Consider the following 20,145-nt stretch of genomic DNA (forward strand, 5'->3'; position numbering starts at 1 on the left):
GTTGACTATGATGAGACTTTCTCACCCGTAGCGATGCTTAAGTCTATCCGAATCATGTTAGCAATTGCCGCATTTTATGATTATGAAATTTGGCAAATGGATGTCAAAACTGCATTCCTGAATGGATTTCTGGAAGAAGAGTTGTATATGATGCAACCAGAAGGTTTTGTCGATCCAAAAAGTACTAACAAAGTGTGCAAGCTCCAGCGATCCATTTATGGACTGGTGCAAGCCTCTCGGAGTTGGAATAAATGCTTTGATAGTGTGATCAAAGCATATGGTTTTATACAAACTTTTGGAGAAGCCTGTATTTACAAGAAAGTGAGTGGGAGCTCTATAGCATTTCTAATATTATATGTGGATGACATATTGTTAATTGGAATTGATATAGAGTTTCTAGATAGCATAAAAGGATACTTGAATAAAAGTTTTTTAATGAAAGGCCTCGGTGAAGATGCTTATATATTGGGCATCAAGATCTATAGAGATAGATCAAGACGCTTGATTGGACTTTCACAAAGTACATACCTTGATAAAGTTTTGAAAAAGTTCAAAATGGATCAAGCAAAGAAAGGGTTCTTGCCTGTAATACAAGGTGTGAAGTTGAGTCAGACTCAATGCCCGACCACTTCAGAAGATAGAGAGAAAATGAAAGATGTTCCCTAAGCTTCAGCCATAGGCTCTATCATGTATGCAATGTTGTGTACCAGACCTGATGTGTGACTTGCTATTAGTTTAGCAGGGAGGCACCAAAGTAATCCAGGAGTGGATCACTGGATAGCGGTCAAGAACATCCTGAAGTACCTGAAAAGGACTAAGGATATGTTTCTCGTTTATGGAGGTGACAAAGAGCTATTCGCAAATGGTTACGTCGATGCAAGCTCTCACACTGATCCGGACGATTCTAAATCGCAAACCGGATACGTGTTTATATTGAACCGAGGAGCTGTCAGTTGGTGCAGTTCTAAACAAAGCGTCGTGGCGGGATCTACGTGTGAAGCGGAGTACATAGCTACTTCGGAAGCAGCAAATGAAGAAGTCTGGATGAACGAGTTCATATTCGATCTAGGTGTCATACCTAGTGCATCGGGTCCAATGAAAATCTTTTGTGACAATACTGGTGCAATTGCCTTGGCAAAGGAATCTAGATTTCACAACCAAGCACATCAAGAGACGCTTCAATTCCATCCGGGACCAAGTCTAGGTGGGAGACATAGATATTTGCAAGATACATACGGATCTGACTGTTACACAGCCGTTTACTAAGCCTCTTCCACGAGCAAAACATGATCAACACCAAGGCTCCATGGGTGTTAGAAACATCACTGTGTAATCTAGATTATTGACTCTAGTGCAAGTGGGAGACTGAAGGAAATATGCCCTAGAGGCAACAATAAAGTTAATATTTATTTCCTCATATCATGATAAATGTTTATTGTTCATGCTAGACTTATATTAACCAGAAACATAATACATCTGTGCATACATAGACAGACATAGTGTCACTAGTATGCATCTACTTGACTAGCTCATTGATCAAAGATGGTTGAGTATCCTAACCATAGATATGAGTTATCATTTGATCAATGGGATCACATCATTAGAAGAATGATGTGATTGACTTGACCCATTCTGTTAGCTTAGCACTTGACCATTTAGTATGTTGCTATTGCTTTCTTCATGACTTATACATGTTCCTATGACTATGAGATTATGTAACTCCCGCTTACCGGAGTAACACTTTGTCTGCTACCAAATGTCACAACGTAACTGGGTGATTATAAAGGTGCTCTACAGGTGTCTCCGAAGGTACTTGTTGAGTTGACGTATTTCGAGATTAGGATTTGTCACTCCGATTGTCGGAGAGGTATCTTTGGGCCCTCTCGGTAATGCACATCACTATAAGCCTTGCAAGCAATGTAGCTAATGAGTTAGTTGCGGGGTGATGCATTACGTAACGAGTAAAGAGACCTGCCGGTAACGAGATTGAACTAGGTATTGAGATACCGGCAATCGAATCTTGGGCAAATAACATACCAATGACAAAGGGAACAAATTATGTTCTTATGCGGTTTGACCGATAAAGATCTTCGTAGAATATGTAGGAACCAAAATGAGCATCCAGATTCTGCTATTGGTTATTGGCCGGAGACGTGTCTCGGTCATGTCTACATAGTTCTCGAACCCGTAGGGTCCGCACGCTTAAAGTTTGGTGACGATCGGTATTATGAGTTTTTGTGTTTTGATGTACCGAAGGTAGTTCAAAGTCCCAAATATGATCATGGGCATGACGAGGAGTCTCGAAATGGTCGAGACGTAAAGATCGATATATTGGATGACTATGTTCGAACACCAGAATGGTTTCGGAAGGTTTCGGACATATACCGGAGTACCGGGGGGTTAACGGAACCCCCCGGGGGTTTTAGTGGGCCTCATGGGCCCTAGTGGAGAAGAGGAGGGTCGGCCAGGGCAGGCCGCACACCCCCTCCCCCTCTAGTCTGAATTGGACAAGGAGGGGGGCGGCGCCCCCTTTCCTTCCTCTCTCTCTCCCTTTCCCCCTTCCCCTACGACTACAAGAAAAAGAGGAGTCCTACTCCCGGTGGGAGTAGGACTCCCCCCTTGGCGCGCCCTCCTCCTAGACCGGCCGCCTCCCCCCTTGCTCCTTTATATACGGGGGCAAGGGGCACGTCAAGACACACAATTGATCTTTGATCTCTTAGCACTAGTAGAAAAGGGGGCAATGGTCCAGGCCGGTCCAGCCCATTAGTCCCGGTTCAATCCAGAACCGGGACCAATGGGGGCATTGGACCCGGTTCTTGAGCCCCGGGGGCCGGCCGGGCCACGTGGGCCATTGGTCCCGGTTCGGCTGACCTATTGGTCCCGGTTGGTGGGATGAACCGGGACCAATGCGCCCCGCTCCTGGCCCACCACCATTGGTCCCGGTTGGTGGGACGAACCGGGACCAAAGGGTTGGTCCTCGTTGCGGCCAGAGTTTAGTCCCACCTCGCCAACCGAAGGGGAATCGGACCGGTTTATAAGCCCCTCCCTCTCTGCCATATTGAGCTCCTCTGAAAATGAAAATAGATGCCCTTATATAGGGAAATTCGCCTAAATTCATACGGATTTCGTTTGAAATTCGTTATTAATTTAAGTTAATTTTCCTCTATAAGCGCATCTATGCTCATTTCTGAGTAGTTTTTTATATTTTTTTTCTTTTCTGCTATATTTATTTTTTTTCTTTTTATTTCTGAGTTGTAATAAGCCATTAAAAATAAGGATATATGCTCCTTTTTTAGTACAGTTAACCACAACTATTTTTTGCTTCTATTCATTTCTGAGTAGTTTTCTATATAGTTTCTTTTTTCTTTTCTGTTATATTTATTCTTTTGTTTTTATTTCTGAGTTGTAATAAGTCATTAGAAATAAGCATCTATGCTATTTTTTAGTAAAGTTAATCAAAATTATTTTTTCTTCTATTTATTTCTGAGTGGTTTTTTATATAGTTTTTTTTCTTTTCTGCTACATTTATTTTTTTCTTTTTATTTCTGAGTTGTAATAAGTCATTAAAAATAAAAAAGAGGCGCAATGCTCGTTAAGACGAAGCCGCTCCCCCGGAGCAATACGAGTGGGTCAACGGTAGTCACACGACGATGCCTTCATCATGGTAACGACATGGAACGCCGCCATCGCCCGCCGTCAGCTCGGTTTTCACCGGCAACTACGTCTCCCCGACTCGCAGCTGGTGCCAGATGACGGATCCCGAGATCCGAACACCCAGCCTCAGGCCGACCACCTCTGACTGAAGAGATGACCACCATCTATGCTCATTTTTTAGTAAAGTTAATCATAACTATTTTTTCTTCTATTTATTTTTGAATTGTAATAAGTCATTAAAAATAAGCATCTACGCTCATATTTTAGTAAAGTTAATCACAACTACTTTCTTTTCTTTTTATTTCTGAGTTGTAATAAGTCATTACAAATAAGCATCTATGCTCCTTTTTTAGTACAGTTAATCACAACTATTTTTTGCTTCAATTCATTTCTGAGTAACTTTTTATATAGTTTTTTTTCCTTTTCTGCTATATTTATTTTTTTCTTTTTATTTCTGAGTTGTAATAAGTCATTAAAAATAAGCATCTATGCTCATTTTTTAGTACAGTTAATCACAACTATTTTTTGGTACAATTCATTTATGAGTAGTTTTCTATATAGTTTTTTTTCTTTTCAGTTATTTTTTTCTTTTTATTTCTCAGTTGTAATAAGTCATTAAAAATAAAAAAGAGGCGCAATGCTTATTAATTTGCTTCAAGCCTTTCGGAATAGTGTCAACTGCACTGCACATAGCTCTGTGCAGTCTACCGTATTCCTCAAGGCTTGAAGAGAACTAACGTGCAGGAGCATTGAGCCTCTTCGTCATCGTCTCTGCACTCAGGGCTTATAAACAGCTGCGAGTGCCTCTCGCTTGGCGAGGTGGGACTAAAAAACAGCTGCAGGAAGAATCAAAATAAAATAAATAAAATAAAAAAAGTGCCACCTAAAGGGCTACCACGGCCTGAATACGACTAGAAACCCAACAATGGGCCAGGATTCAGGCCCGCAATAGGCCCAATAGGCCCACAGGCACATATAGTGCGTTTAGGCCCGTAAGCCTGCATTTGAGAGGAGCTCGAGAGGGCAGCGGGACTGGTGCTTATAAACCACTCTCGAGCTCCCTCAGCTAGCGAGGTGGGACTAAACTTTCGTGCCGCGACGCGGGCAGCACATGGCCTTTAGTCCCGGTTGGTACCACCAACCGGAACTAAAGGGGTGCATTGGTACCGGTTCGTGGCACCAACCGGTACCAATGCCCCCCTTTAGTCCCGGTTGGTGCCAACAACCGGGACCAAAGGTCTTCGTTTCCCGCCCTTTGGGCTGCTGAAAAGAGGCCTTTGGTCCCGGTTGGTGGCTCCAACCGGGACTAAAGGGGGCATTAGTCCCGGTTGGAGCCTCCAACCGGGACCAATGCTCTTGCTATATATACTGGACTTAGCAGTTTTCGCCAAATCCCATCTCTTTCTCGCCCCTGCCCCGAGCCTCTGCTCCTCGTCGCCGTCGCCGCCGAGCCCGCCCCACGCCGCCCCGAGCCCGCCGTCCCCGTCGCCGCCCCGAGCCCGCCGTCGTCGCCGCCCCCATCGCCGCCCGCGTCCCGCGCCGCCCCGTCATCGCCGCCCGCGTCCCGCGCCGCCGCGCCCCGACGTCGCCAGCCGTCGCCCCTGCCCCGAGCCCGCCGTCCCCGTCGCCGCCCCCGAGCCCGCTGTCCTCGTCGCCCCTGCCCCGCGCCGCCCCGAGCCCGTCGTCGCCCCTGCACCGCGCCGCCTCGACGCCGACGTGAGCGTTTTTTTATTTTTGTTAGATTTTTTTAGATTCTTTTTGTAGTTCATAGATTTTTTTGTTAGGTTAGATGTGTAGTAATTTAGATATGTAGTTCATAGATTTTTTTGTTAGATTAGATTTTTTTTGTTAGATTACATGTGTAGTATAATTAATTTGTTCATATTATGTTAGATTTTTTTGTTAGATTAATTAGATTTTTTTTGTTAGACTAGATATGTGTAGTAATTAATTTGTTCATATTATGTTAGATTTTTTTTTTCTGTTAATAGATTTTTTTGGTGATATTATTATTGAATATGCATGTTTGGTGATATTATTGTTAATAGATTTTTTTTGGTGATATTTAGATTGTGTAATTAATTTTGTTCATAGAATTTTAATTATTTTACTATATATAGAAGTAGTTTGTTTTTAGTAAGTACTACTAATTTATTTATAGTAAGTGCTTAGTAGTTGAACTACATAGTTGATTTTATTAATAAAACTACTTTTATTTAACTATATATAGAAGTAGTTCCCGCGTCGACGTCGGCGATGCCTATCCCGCATCCTCGTCGTCGTCGACTCGGCGGTGGAGGCCTGCTTGATCAGGGCCATGTTCGGGACTGGGCTCCGCCGGGTTGGTATTGGGAGGTGCTACCTTCCGGGGGACGTAGGTTGGTGAGGAGGCAGCCCGTTGTTGACCCGATCCTTGTTTGGTGGCGGTCGCGTGGGCCAGTGACGGTCGTGAGGCATCCGGACACCGCGGAGGTGGTACGTCACCGTGTCAGCGAGGAGGACGAGCACGTCCGTCGCTACATGGTTGCATTGGAGGGGAGGTTCGACAATACCTGGCAGGTTCTTCAGGGATCTCACTGGAGCTATGATCCTGTGATGGTTCCTTATCTTTGGGTGTCCACTGCCCGCGTCGATACCCGTCGGGAGCTACGGTTCTAGTTGTATTAGTGATAATATTCGACGATGTACGGACAACAAGAGATGATGTACTTTTGCTTATAATTATTGAATGCATGCTAATTTGAATACTATACTTTATTTTATGATTTGGTTTTGCTTATTTTATGATTTGGTTTTGCTTATTGAATGCTCATATTGGATAATTTCTCCTTCATTCCCGTGTGCTAGACAATTTGATATAATTAATAATGCATTCGGGAATGAAAGGAGGAGCTACGTACGTCGATCATCGATACTCAATCCGTGATTAATAATAATGATCTAGTTTAATATTTGAATTATGAACGTATAGGCCGGAAATGTCGTACTCATCGGACGACGAAAACCGCCCGGGGGAGTGCGACTGGTGCCACGACGACCGAGGTATCTGCGACAGGTTCATTGTGCTGGACGAAGATCGGCGCTTCAGCATTAAGCTCGAGGAGACCTTCGATGTTCATACAGTACGCAACCGACGATAATAGTTTTTTATCGTAATTACTCATGACTTCAACTATTTTAATCATGACAATATTTTTCATCTTTTCCAATTCGACTAGCTTATCCCATGCTTTGCAAGACGCTATGTCTTGGAGAGGATGGGTTTTGAAGACCATGAAAGTTTCGAAACCAAAAAAATTATCCTAAGTACCCATCATGGTGTGGATTTTCAAGTAAAGTTGTACAATGCTCAGAGTGTAACCCATTTTGGTTGCAAAAATTGGGAAGCACTTTGCAAGATGTATGGTTTTGATGAGGGTATGCTTGTTACCATGGATCTTGGTGATCCTACAATCGAGCAAGAGAGACCTACGATTTTCGTCCTTGTGGATACACCTCCAATTCTTCCCCCATGTGAGCTTAACATAGTTATTAAGTAATTTATATTGTTTATTTGAAAATAGTTGACAACTTATTCTCCATTGACAGCTTATTTTCATTCTTCAAAGAATGTGCGGAAGATGGTAGACAGAACCTACTACACCGAAGGCTCCGAACTAACTTATCAGGAGAAAAATCATCTGGTCGGATTTTGTACTGATCTTGAGAATTACAATGTCTACAATCGAACTCCTCAACATTATGGTCAATACGTGCCACTAGTGCACGTGTTGAACTACGGTAACTACCATGGAGATACCCTGGTATGATTTTTTACTATTACAACATTCGTGCATCTTTTTGCACACTTCTAAAACTAGTACATCATATCATTGCTAACTACGAAGTTATTACTATGTTTTTCAACAGATAATCCCAAATGATTGTGTGCCTCATCTGATGTATACACGGGGTAGCCTTCATGTTTTGAACATACACCCAGGTCGTCCTACGAATCTCAACTGTCCATACCGGGTTTCTAAAAGAAGTGGAGACATGATAATCAAAGAATGGAAAAAATGTATGGACAGTCGTAAGGAGCTTCTTGGAAGCAACATTCAGCGAAGGGCAAACATTGGAGACAGGATGATCGCCATTCTTCATAATGGAGAGTCAGGGTCTATATTGTTTTATGCTATTTTACCTTAAGGGTGTTTAGGTCCTACCTGATACTGATGATCATGTGCTAAGAACAATTATGTAGGGTTGGGTTCGATGACTATGAGGATGATGATCGTATGACTTATTATTAATAACGAGTAGAAGTTGTATATGATGATGCATGATTAGTAGGACTTGTTATTATATATATATATATGATGATGTATGATGCAAGCATGCATGAGCATTTTATATCTGCGGGGGTGCAATGAACATAGCAGCAGCGTTGATAAACCAAGGACGAAGATATAAGAGAGGACACTTCTCTCTATTAGCTAGCTATAATAACAACCTAAAAATAACCCCTAAAGCAGCCACTTTTAAAAAATTGACTTTTGGTCCCGGTTGGAGCCACCAACCGAGACCAAAGGCCCCCTGACCGGGGTGGACGCACAGGGCCACGTGGAGGCACATTGGTCCCGGTTCTGGTTTGAACCGGGACTAATGGGTGGAGGTATTAGTAACGACTCATTAGTCCCGGTTCATGAACCGGGACTAAAGGCCCTTACGAACCGGAACTAATGGATGGTTTTCTACTAGTGTAGCCGTCTGCGATGCCCCCCTCCACCATATTCCACCTCGGTAATTTCGTAGCGGTGCTTAGGTGAAGCCCTGCACTGGTAGCAACATCAACATCGTCATCACGCCGTCGTGCTGAAGGAACTCTCCCGCAAAGCTCTGCTGGATCAGAGTTCGTGGGACGTCATCGAGCTGAACGTGTGCTGAACTCGGAGGTGCCGTACGTTCGGTACTTGATCGGTCGGATCGTGAAGATGTACGACTACATCAACCGCGTTGTGCTTCCGCTTCCGCTTTTGGTCTACGAGGGTACATGGACAACACTCTCCCTATCATTGATATGCATCATCATGATCTTACGTGTGCGTAAGAAATTTTTTGAAATTACTACGTTCCCCAACATTCTCCCCTTTTCTTTGTCTCCACAACCATCTTGTAAGCTAAGCGGACACTGAATATTCCTCATTTCTGGTAAGGCCGTGATAAAAAATCATCCATAGTTCTCAAGATGGGTATTTGCAAAATTACTTGCACGTCACAAGGCAAAAGACTTCCTCTGCCTATCACATCATGTGTTTGAGCTATCTATGAGCTCCGAAACCATCTATAGTGGATCATCCACACGGCATACTAGTGGCTTTAACATACCGTCTTGCGGTAGCCAGTTCGCATTCCATATGCTTGTGGTGACTCCATTACCTATACACTTTATAATTCCATGTTTCATTATATCCCTCCCTTCAACTATCGATCCCAAATTTGTCATTTGCATATGACCAATGGAGTAATGGGCTTTGGACAATTATAAGCAAAGGGTTGACTCAAAAATATAGGAAATATTTATCCCAAAACAAGACAGCACATAAGAAAGAGAGCATCAATTTTGAAGCGGTGTTTCCTATTCAGCACCACAGGCGCCCATTTTTATGCATTTCGCAAACTGGTGTCTGCACCGCCCGTTGCTGGGCCGGCCCCGTTACTCTGTATTTTAATCCAACAAAAAAGTGTGTACTAGGTGGGATTCAAACCAGTGACTTGATGTTTCTAAGGACGCAACCGTAACTATCCAGCCACCTCTTTGGACGTGCCAGATTAGATTCTTTTTATTTGATTACTTACTCCTTTTCTGAACGGTTTTGCTCAGTTTTTTCTTTTTCTTTTTTTCCTTTTTATTTTTTCTCATTCTTACTCTTTTTTCATAAATTTTGATGAACTATTTATCAAATTTGATGATTTTGTTTTCAAATTTGATGATTTTTTTAAAATCGATGAACTTTTTTCAAATTCGATGAACCTTTTCCAAAATTGATGAACTTTTATCAAATTCGATGAACATTTTTTCAAATTCGATGAACATTTTCCCAAAAGCAGCAAACTTTTTTTTCAACATCAATTTACTTTTTCAAATCGAATGAAAATTTTCCAAAATTGTTGAACTTAGAACCAGCAACCTAGGCCTCGAGTAATGTTGTGGTAACCATTACACCAACTAGCCTGATCTGTCAACTTACATCTTCTCCCTCATATTCTTATTTCTTCTTTCCTTTTCCTTTTTTTGTTTTTCGTTTTTGTTTTCCATTTTTTTCTTCTACTTTCCTGGTTCGATGTCTTTGTTTCAAATTCGTGAACTTTTTTCTTCAAAATCGATGAATTGTTTTTCAAATTCAATGAACTTTTTCCAAGTTTGATGAATTTTTTTCTCAAATTTGATGATTTTTTTGAAAATCCATTAACTTTTTTCCAATTCGATGAACTATTTTTCAAATTCGATGAACTATTTTCAAATTCGACAAACCTTTTTTTGAAAATCCATTAACTTTTTCAATTTTGATGAATGTTTTTCAAAATCAATGAACTTTTTTTGAATTTGATGTTTTTTATTTGATGAAATTTTCTCAAATTTGATGAACTTTTCTCAAATTCAGTGATTTTTCTGTTAGAAATACTTGAACATATTTTAAAATTTGTTGAACTTTGCTTGAAAATTGATGAACTTTTTTTAAAAATTAATGAACTATTTTTAGCTTTGTGAACTTTTCTTCCAAAATGAAGAAATTTTTTCAAAATTCATGTTTTTTTAATAATTAAGAAAAAAGCGATACAATAGATGATTCTGAGAAATAAAATAGTGTGGCATAATTGTTTATTAAGCAGTTGCCGCTGTTAATAATCACTATCCACAGGATAGCTCGAGTGGCTAGTAGCACTCGTACGTGAACTCCAAGGTCGTGAGTTTGAGACCTCCAGAGATCGATTTTTTTTGCGAAGCGTTCGCTGCTCAGCGTGATTCGTGGGCCGGCCCAACTCACCGCCGGAGTGCCTGGGAGAAGTTCGGGCGCCTGCCTGAAGCGCGGAAAATCCTGGGACTTCCTATCTGCCGCATTATGCAGCAGATAGTCCAGGCTTCGCATATGGCAGTCCCACGACTGGGCTGGCCCAGGAAGGCAGCGATCAGTGTAAAAAAAATGATTAAAAACGCAGCGCTTCAGCCAGGATTCGAACCGTGACCGCAAGCCTGTAGACATGCGTAGCTAGCGACTACACCAGACTTTGTACGCTGGTGAAATTGCAATGCGAGTTCTTTAGACCTACCATATCTAAAGAATCGGATTATTTTTCAAAATCCTATATGCCGCTCGTTGCGTCAAACTGCTGGCTGTAGATATGGTAGGTCTAAAGATATGGTAGGTCTAAAGGACTCATATTGCAATTTCACCAGCGTACAAAGTCTGGTGTAGTGGCTAGCTACACATGTCTACAGGCTTGCTGTCACGGTTTGAATCCTGGCTGAAGCGCTGCGTTTTTAATCATTTTTTTTACACTGATCGCTGCCTTCCTGGGCCAGCCCAGTCGAGGGACTGCCATATGCGAAGCCTGGACTATCTGCCGCATAATGCGGCAGATAGGAAGTCCCTCATTTATTTTTTACACTGATCGCTGCCTTCCTGGGCCAGCCCAGTCGAGGGACTGCCATATGCGAAGCCTGGACTATCTGCCGCATAATGCGGCAGATAGGAAGTCCCTCATTTATTTTTTACACTGATCGCTGCCTTCCTGGGCCAGCCCAGTCGAGGGACTGCCATATGCGAAGCCTGGACTATCTGCCGCATAATGCGGCAGATAGGAAGTCCCTGAAGCGCTCCCTTTTGTAGCGGCAATCAACAGACACTAAAATCAGACTGGCCCAAATTTAAAATTAACAGACACAACTCACATATAGCTAAAATGGAGTGATTGTGATTTAAAAACAAATCAAGCCCGGATTCGCCCGCGGCCGTGCGGTCGCCAGCTTGTTCTCTCTCCTCGGATCACGCGCTACGGCACGGCACAAGGTACTATAGGCTGGACCGACGGGGCGGCAGGCGCCAGGCGGGCGATCACGACATGTCGATGGGCTCGTGTCTCTCTGTCCCGGAGCCACTTTTCCGCGCTGGCCAATATCTCCTTCTTCCTATCCTTCCTGCAGCTTCTCTCTTGTCCCGTCCCCGTCGTCGGCGTGCGCGCGTGCGCGCGTGCGGCGCCCAGCCCGGAATTTCGTCGCACGGCTCTTCCCTTCCTTCTCCTTTCGCAGCGCGGGCGGGCGTCGCGATTGGATCCGACTCACGTTTACGACTCATACGGCTGCAGCCTGCAGTTGGGCCAAGAGCCCCCGGCTGAAAATTACAATGCCGGCATCAGATCAGATGCACGGAGCTCGTAAAAAGGGCATGTCCGACGGAAAAGCGTCTTTTCACGAGCACGGGCCCTGCCGCACGCCACCTTTCGGTCGCAAAAGGCCTTTTGCGAGGTGGACCATACGGCGGCCAGAGATGATCTGTCTCGACTTTTGGACAGAGTGGAGCAAAGCAACTTTGCGGAAAGGACGAACGTCGAACGGGGCATATATCCATTTACAGACTACAGTGCTCCGTCCGTAACTAGTGATCTCCAGCTGCAAAGAAGGCATGCTCGTGTGTCCATGCTTTGGCTTAATTATACGAGGCAAGAGCACTACAGACCCACAAATTTGCAATGGATGTGATGATTTAGTCCATAAACTTGCAAAAGATGATCACCTTATCCCTAAACTTGCAATGTATGTGAAGATTTAGTCCAACACCAATCACAAGTTGACAAATGGCGCCACGCTGGCCACGTCGTGGCACACCCGATCGGCCCAGCATTTTTACAAAAATACCCCTCCGTCTTTATAGAAATCATGAACGTTGTTGTGCTTGCGCCTACGTGCCGAGGGTGGTGCTAGCAATCTGGCTAGGATTGGCGGCTGCCATACCTCAAATTCCACCAATAAACATATTGGTATTTATAAGAGTACTATGTGTGCATATTGATTATAATTGATAAGGTATTGTATGTGTGGAGCCACCTGAGTTGATTGCTGACTTGCGGATGCATGGTCCTGATGCATCGGCAAGTGGTCTTGCGAGTTACACTCCGCGCCCAAATCAACACACGTTCGCCGGTTTCAAAATTCTCGAAAGTGGAAATCCTTTCGCTGCATGGCCGAATATGTGCAGCAGCAAACAACAAGCAGGGAGCGGCAGTGGCCGTCACTGAATCGGGCCATACGAGGACGCAAGCGCAACTGAGCACAAAATGGCATAGAATAAGAAGATCAAGTAATAAATGAAAGTGTTCTAAAAATGTAAAGAATGAAAGTAAATTTAGAATTGAAATTGAACTTTGAATTTTGAAGCAAATTTTGTTGTCGTCTGCCAAAATAAGCTCAAATATTTTAGGTATCCCCTATTGACAAAACTAATCAATTGGTTTTGAATTTTGATTGTGCTCGTTAAACACAAAGTATTTATATTACTAATATTTAGTGAGCTCTTGCGTAATTACATTATATAAATACTTTATGTTTAACAAGCACAATCAAAATTCCTTTGATTGTGTTTACTCTAAGCACAAAATCTGCAACCTACACACACTGTTATCTGCATTGAAAAACTCACAGATGCTATAAGTGATGTTTTTCCATCAGGTTCTGCAATATTTGAAGAAGCTACATGTGCTCGATTTGTACTTTTACAGTAGTATCAAGTTACCTGAATCTGTAGGTCAGTAGGTGTACTGAATCACCTTCGGTATTTGAACCTCGTCAAAACTTCTATTGCCGAATTGCCTGGATCATTATGTGCTCCTTACCACCCATACTTGGAGTACTGTGCACTTGGGGCTGTTTCGTGAAAGTCAATGTGTCGATAACCAAAAAGCATAATTTGTGACCAAAGACTGTGGACTGCCAAGCATAGCGTTGGATATAAATTTCTAGTGGCCCATATGAACAATGGTTCCTGTTGATCTCTGAGGCCCATGTAGGTGTGTGGCAAGTGGTGAGAAGTTTAGTACCACCTTACAAGTTGAGAAGAGTTGAGACTCCCTTATAAGGGCTGCTCTACCGCATTGCCGTTTGAAGCTTGAGAAGAGTGGCACATGCGCGCTCCTCCTCCTCCTCCCACCTCGCCAACCAGCGCTCATCATGTTTCTTGAATGAGCCGAGCCGAGTTCAGACCTATGCTTATGTTTTATTTTTCTATGTCAGAATAGTTAATTAATCTCGGATTAATTAATGAGTCACTAATGGATATATATTGGAGGCGTTGGCCAGTGCAGGCAACACACTCACTCCCTCCTCGCGCAACCCTGGCCATCATCTAATGTTCCTCTTGGAGTACTGTATCCAGCAATCCCATCCCGCCGACCACGGGCACAGTCATTCGGGAGAGCAGGCTTCCGGAACCCCGTCCTTCGAGATCCTACACCTGGAGAAGGGAGATAAGATTTCTGGGGAGTGTCTCGGCACGATTGCTCCCGTTTCATGTACGCCCTCGTCCTCTGCTTCCACTAATTCCCCTGCATCAACTCCATGGGCGATGACGACGCCTCCAAGAAGAAGAATGTGGAGAAGCCAAATCCGTTGCTCCTCTGCGGCCTTAGACTAGTCAACCGGAGGGTATGATTTGTCCATCCCCTACTTACGCGTTCATGTGCTAGATGTATATGCTTTGTTCATAGATGTTTCAGTTCTATGTACTGTATGTGCTAATATGCTTAGGTATCGGTATGAGTTGCATACTGTGAATGCCATGTTTATGATTTTCTCGTGGATTAGATTAATAAACATGTGCAAAATATATCCCGCAAAAACAAGCCTGTTTGTTTTGGGTCATCTACCCTCGATATCCAATATTGATGTGATGTGTTACATTTATTCAAATTGCACAAAAGATGGTAAACCAAACCATATACTCCCTCCATTCCATAATGTAGTATGTAGATTTTTTAGGAGGTGAAACTTCATCAACTTTGACCAAGTTTATAGAGAAAATTATCTACATATATATTATCAACTTCATATTCTACATAAGATGCAAGATAGACTTTCATATTATGTTTATTTTCTATTATCATTGTTAAAACGAAGGTGTTGATGAGAGTGAGCCTTATGGTGTAAATGAGGAGGTTGGTGGCGTGAATGGTGTTCACGAAAGGATTAAGGAAGGAGATGATAATGCTATGTAACTTATTAACTATAATGGTTGCTAAAATCCACTGAATCTTTTGGGACTAGGATGAGAAGAATTCAGGGGCAGAACAATGATGCTAAAGGTGTTCATAGGTGATGCAAGAGACTAAAAGACAAGGAATACATGAGGGTGGAGGATCTGACAAAAGAAAGAGCTGTTGCTAAGGAGAATTATGGTAAAAAATTTAGACTTTGTTTGCAATAGTGATTCTCTGATGCATTTAAATTTTTTGGTTGGAATTGATTTAGGTTGTTCTATTGATATGGATGAGCATAATCTAGAAACAGTTAGCGAAATTGAACAAGCTAGGAAAGATTTATTCTAGCAAGATATCCTTAACTGGCAAACAATGATCTTAGTTCACCAGGTCCCGTTGACGCTAGTGACACTACTCTTGATGAGCTTTGCTCTGACGATGACCACTCACACACTGAGGTGAAGGAAGGTTATTTGATCAACTAAAAATATCTTTTCTAGTACTAAACGTAAGCAGGGCTGCTCACCAACAGTTGGTTGTGTGAACCACTATGTCTTTGTTGGTGGTCTTAGAAAACAAGGGAAAAAATTCTAGATACAATTCTTTGTTTGGAGGTGAAGGGTGTTTCCTAGAATGTCACTGGTATGGGGCAAGATGCTAAAAAACATATCTGTTAGGCAATTGATAATAGACAAACTTTATCTTGTTGGTCTCCAAGAACCATTAAAATTAAACTTTACTAAGAATGAGTCACATACTTTGTGTGGTGGTAGAAATTTTAGTTGGCATTAGTCCCCTCCTAGGGGGAGATAAGGAGGTATTCTGGTTGTCTTAAACATTGATATCTGTACACTTTGAAATTGGTGAATATTTTGTAGGGTTTCTTGTTTTTGATAGAATAGCTAAATTCAGTTGGAATTCGATTACTATTTATGGAGATGTATAGGTAGAAAGAAAAGCAACCTTTCTGGATGAACTCTCAAGGATACATCAAGACAATCGATCCTTTAGCATGTTTGGTAGGTCAAAATGCATTTAGTCCCTATTGAGATTTTGGTGTTGAAGACAACGGGGTTTAGTGAGATTAATGTTGGTTTCTAAGTTTATCTCGAGACATGCGGATTTTAGGACTGGAATCATTAGGGCATCTCCAAGGCAGACACGTAAACCTCCAGCATCAGTTCGAACCGCGCTGTTTGGACCGGGAAGCCATCCCAAGCAGGCATGTTCGGTTCGCGGTGTGGTCCAGACGTGATTTCTCTCACAAACTGGAGTTAAAAGTGGGGGAGGTTTGCGGGAGTCCGGACCGATCTCAAGCCAGCTTCTGACCGCCTTGGCCCAGCAACCCCCCCTCCTCCCATGCGTGCATCACGTCCGGCGCTAGCTGCCCGCATTCATGCCACTGTAGAGCGCGCCGCTCCTCATTGAAGGCGGCTTAGGCGGACACGACCTCTCACTGCCTCCGCCATTGAAGTGGCTCGCCGGTCGAGGGCACCTCCCGCTGCACGCCCGGCTGAACATGCCTCCATGTTGCATTCATACACCTCCATTAACCCTGCGTGGAAGCCGAGAAACCTACTCTGGCAACATGTCCGTTCATGAGTGGGACGGCATTAAACGCAGCGCTGACTGAGCTTCTCCCGTCTGTCCTCTATTCAAATGAGGCGAGACGCCAGGCAAGAACCACGCCTCTCGCCGTTTCCCTCTCTCCTCCTTCACCACTCTTTTGATGGCTTCTAAAGAGCAATTCTCCAGGATACAAGCCGGCTGGGTGGCCCGCCGAGCGCGCCGGATACAGGCGAGGCAGCTCGCTGCTCCAGCTCCCGTGTTTGGCCCAACGGAGCAAATTGTCGCCCCAAGTCGTCGTGTGATTCGACAACTCGCCGCTCTAGGCCAACTCGATGAGGAGTGGCTAGTTGCTCCACCCCGCCACGGCGAGGAGCACGGCGGCACGGGCATCGCCTCGTCCAGTGCCTGCGACCGTTCCATGCGCCGTCGACGCGCGCATAGCCGCGCCATGCACGCAAAAAAAGAAGTCGGCTTGGCGGATGTGGACAAGGTGGCGGCCATCACATCCGCACCCGCCGCCAACATCGAGGAGAAGTTGAACACGGGAGGCCCCTGCCGCTTGGGTCCCAAGAAGGGCACAACCGGTTACCCGGCTGGTTTTCCTTTATCTCAGACCATCCTTGGCACCCGCCTGAGCTCCACGGAAGCACCCTTCCCCTTCGGCTGAAGCACACTCTTTTGCCGCTCAGATGAGCGGCGCAACCGGACATAGAAAAGATGCGGGGAAAGAACATTGCCTCTGGGGCTCCCGACAGTCCAATTATTCCAGTCTACCAGACATGGGGAAGACAAGTCGTGGCCGGCCATTGACTAGTGTAGGGGAGTGGAGCTTCGCGCGACCGTGCATACACATAGTTTTTAGCTTTTTAGTTGAAAATATGTCCAAAATGTATCCGTCCTCGTCATGTTTATATGAAATCCGACTTGTTTGCATGAATTTTGTCTGGTTTGTTGAAAAAGTATTTGAAATGTATGCGGCTACAGTTCGATGGCGCCCTCCCGCATCCATGTCCGTGGACTGATTCCCTATTCGTGGATGGATGAGGGAGAAAATTTACGGGTTGCCGTTGGAGATTCCCCCATGCTTTTTTTTTAAATGGTCATACATTCAAATCTCTCGTTACAATTCCTTTGGTATTCCCGTGGTGCCAAACATCGCATGATTCAAATTGTTGTAGTTTTCCAATCCCGGGGGATTTAATATTCTGACCGTCTGCCTTTTTATTCATGTGCGTTTTTTACAATCATGCGAGACTACAAAGAAGTTCTAATTGAAATGAGCTACGCAAAGCTGCGGCAAACAGCTCATGGAGAAAAAACTAGAGCTAGCCCGGCTAGGTGCACGTGCGGTAACATGAATGAACACAGCGTGCGGGATCGTGCGGTAACATGAATACATGAATCGAGCCAGCGGGCACGCCGTTGAAACCAAGGCCACATGATGAATCGACGTCGCATCACCCCGAGCAAAACCAGGTTGCCTGTTCGGCTGTTCCCACGCTCTTGGTCCGACCGATCATATCATCTCCTCCTCTCTCTCTTCTCCAGCGAAAAATGGCGATCCGCCTAAACCAAATCAAATCTGAGTGCTGGCTCTCTGTTTTCTAACTAAAAAATGGCGGCAGCAGATATGAACACTGGCAGCGCAGTGGCAAGAAAAAGTAATGGCCGTACACGTCACCGCACACATGGCGGTACGGCAGGTTCTCACTGGCTCCGGCTGGCTGGCGTCCCTTCCTTCATCCCAATCTCACCCACGCACGGTGTCAGGCCGCCAGCGCTCCCTCTCTGGCTACATCGTGCCAAAAACCATCTGGCAGGAGGAGCGAGCGGTGGATCCCACCCCGCCTCCACCATCTCGCCAGAAAAATCACCCTAAACCCGCACCAAAGCCCCGACCGCCGTCGGATCAGATCCCACTCCACCACCACCATGCTCCTGCCGGCCACCGCTCCTTATATTCCGAGGCCGGCCGGAGACCCCCTGCTCATTTTCCCTCTGCCCCTCCCCCTCCTCCTCCTCGAGCTGAGCTGAGCTCGCGCTCGCGGGGAACGAGCGAACCATGGAGCCGGCGACGATGGCGTGGACGGCGGGGCTGCTGGGCGCCGGCCTGGTCTACTGGTTCGTGTGGGTGATGGGCGCGGCGGAGGTGAAGGGGAAGCGGGCGGTGGATCTCAAGATGGGATCCATCACGCGGGACAAGGTGCAGGACAAGTACACGCAGTACTGGTCCTTCTTCCGCCGCCCCAAGGAGACGGCCACCACGCAGGCCTCCGCCGACAAGGTGCCCGCCTTCGTCGACACCTTCTACAACCTCGTCACCGACATCTACGAGTGGGGCTGGGGCCAGTCCTTCCACTTCTCGCCCTCCCTCCCGGGCCGCTCCCACCGCGACGCCACCCGCGTCCACGAGGAGCGCGTCGCCGACCTGCTGGGCGCCGAGCCGGGCCACCGCGTGCTCGACGTCGGCTGCGGCGTCGGCGGGCCCATGCGCGCCATCGCCGCCCACTCCGGCGCCCGCGTCGTCGGCATCACCATCAACGAGTACCAGGTGAACCGCGCCCGCGCCCACAACCGCAAGGCCGGGCTGGACGCGCAGTGCGAGGTGGTGTGCGGCAACTTCATGGCCATGCCCTTCGACGACGCCTCCTTCGACGGCGCCTACTCCATCGAGGCCACCTGCCACGCGCCCAGGCTGCAGGACGTGTACGGGGAGGTGTACCGCGTGCTCAAGCCGGGCCGCCTCTACGTGTCCTACGAGTGGGTCACCACGCCGCTGTACCGCGCCGACGACCCGGCGCACGTGGAGGCCATCCACGGCATCGAGCGCGGCGACGCGCTCCCGGGGCTGCGCCGGCAGGACGAGATCGCGTCCATCGCGCAGGAGGTCGGGTTCGAGGTGGTGCAGGAGCTGGACCTGGCGCTGCCGCCGTCGCTGCCCTGGTGGACGCGGCTCAAGATGGGGCGCCTCGCCTACTGGCGCAACTCGCTGGTGGTGCGCGTGCTCACCCTGCTCCGGATCGCGCCCAAGGGCGTGGTGGAGGTGCACGAGATGCTGTACGAGACCGCGCAGTACCTCACGCTCGGCGGCGAGACCGGCATCTTCTCGCCGATGCACATGGTGGTCCTCCGCAAGCCCGCCACCGCCGCCGAATAGAGCGAGCGATCAAGCAAGAAGTAATTTCAATCAATTTCTCATCAGAGGTAAGAAAAACCGGGAGGAGGAAAAACAGAGGCTTATGTTAGCTAATGGAGTACTACTAGTGCTATTGATTTGGTGTTTGTAGCCGGGAGGAGAGAATAGGAGCGGCCGATGATGCTTACTGTTGGTGGTAGCTTTCGTTTTCGTTTCGATTTTTGGGTGGAGTTGGACCGCATGCAGGCTGGGTTCAGATTTGTTTCTGCTTTGATCCGTCCGTGCATAGATCATCTTCCTTTTCCTTTCATGTATCGTCAGCTATATTTTGTCAACTAAAAATCGGTTGGATGGAGTATCTTGTTGCACACTGAAATTGTGCAGGAAATCAATCAGCCTTTTTGGCTGAATCAATCACCTCAGTTTTCTACTGCGTTTCTCCTCTCGTCTGTAACCGTCTGTGTGTTTGGCGGTAAGAAACGACAAACATTCCCGCGTTCCCCGTTCACTGCTGCTACTCTACCTTATCTTTCTCACCGGCCTCCACGTATCCTCCA

At 45.8% G+C, this 20,145-nt stretch overlaps 1 protein-coding gene across 1 annotated transcript; it reads left to right on the forward strand.

The window, feature by feature from the left end:
- Window positions 1-18,335: 18,335 nt before the first annotated feature.
- LOC123093657 (24-methylenesterol C-methyltransferase 2) lies at window positions 18,336-19,943 on the forward strand. Its single transcript, XM_044515663.1, has one exon. The coding sequence runs from the start codon at window positions 18,515-18,517 to the stop codon at window positions 19,607-19,609; it is 1,095 nt and encodes a 364-aa protein (XP_044371598.1). The 5' UTR covers window positions 18,336-18,514; the 3' UTR covers window positions 19,610-19,943.
- The last annotated feature ends 202 nt before the right edge of the window (window positions 19,944-20,145 follow it).

Source organism: Triticum aestivum, chromosome 4B (assembly GCF_018294505.1).
Source record: "Triticum aestivum cultivar Chinese Spring chromosome 4B, IWGSC CS RefSeq v2.1, whole genome shotgun sequence".
Taxonomy (NCBI): domain Eukaryota; kingdom Viridiplantae; phylum Streptophyta; class Magnoliopsida; order Poales; family Poaceae; genus Triticum; species Triticum aestivum.

Excerpts from the sequence above, each read along its gene's own strand:
- LOC123093657 (XM_044515663.1), top strand. The coding sequence starts at position 18,515 with ATGGAGCCGGCGACGATGGCGTGGACGGCGGGGCTGCTGGGCGCCGGC.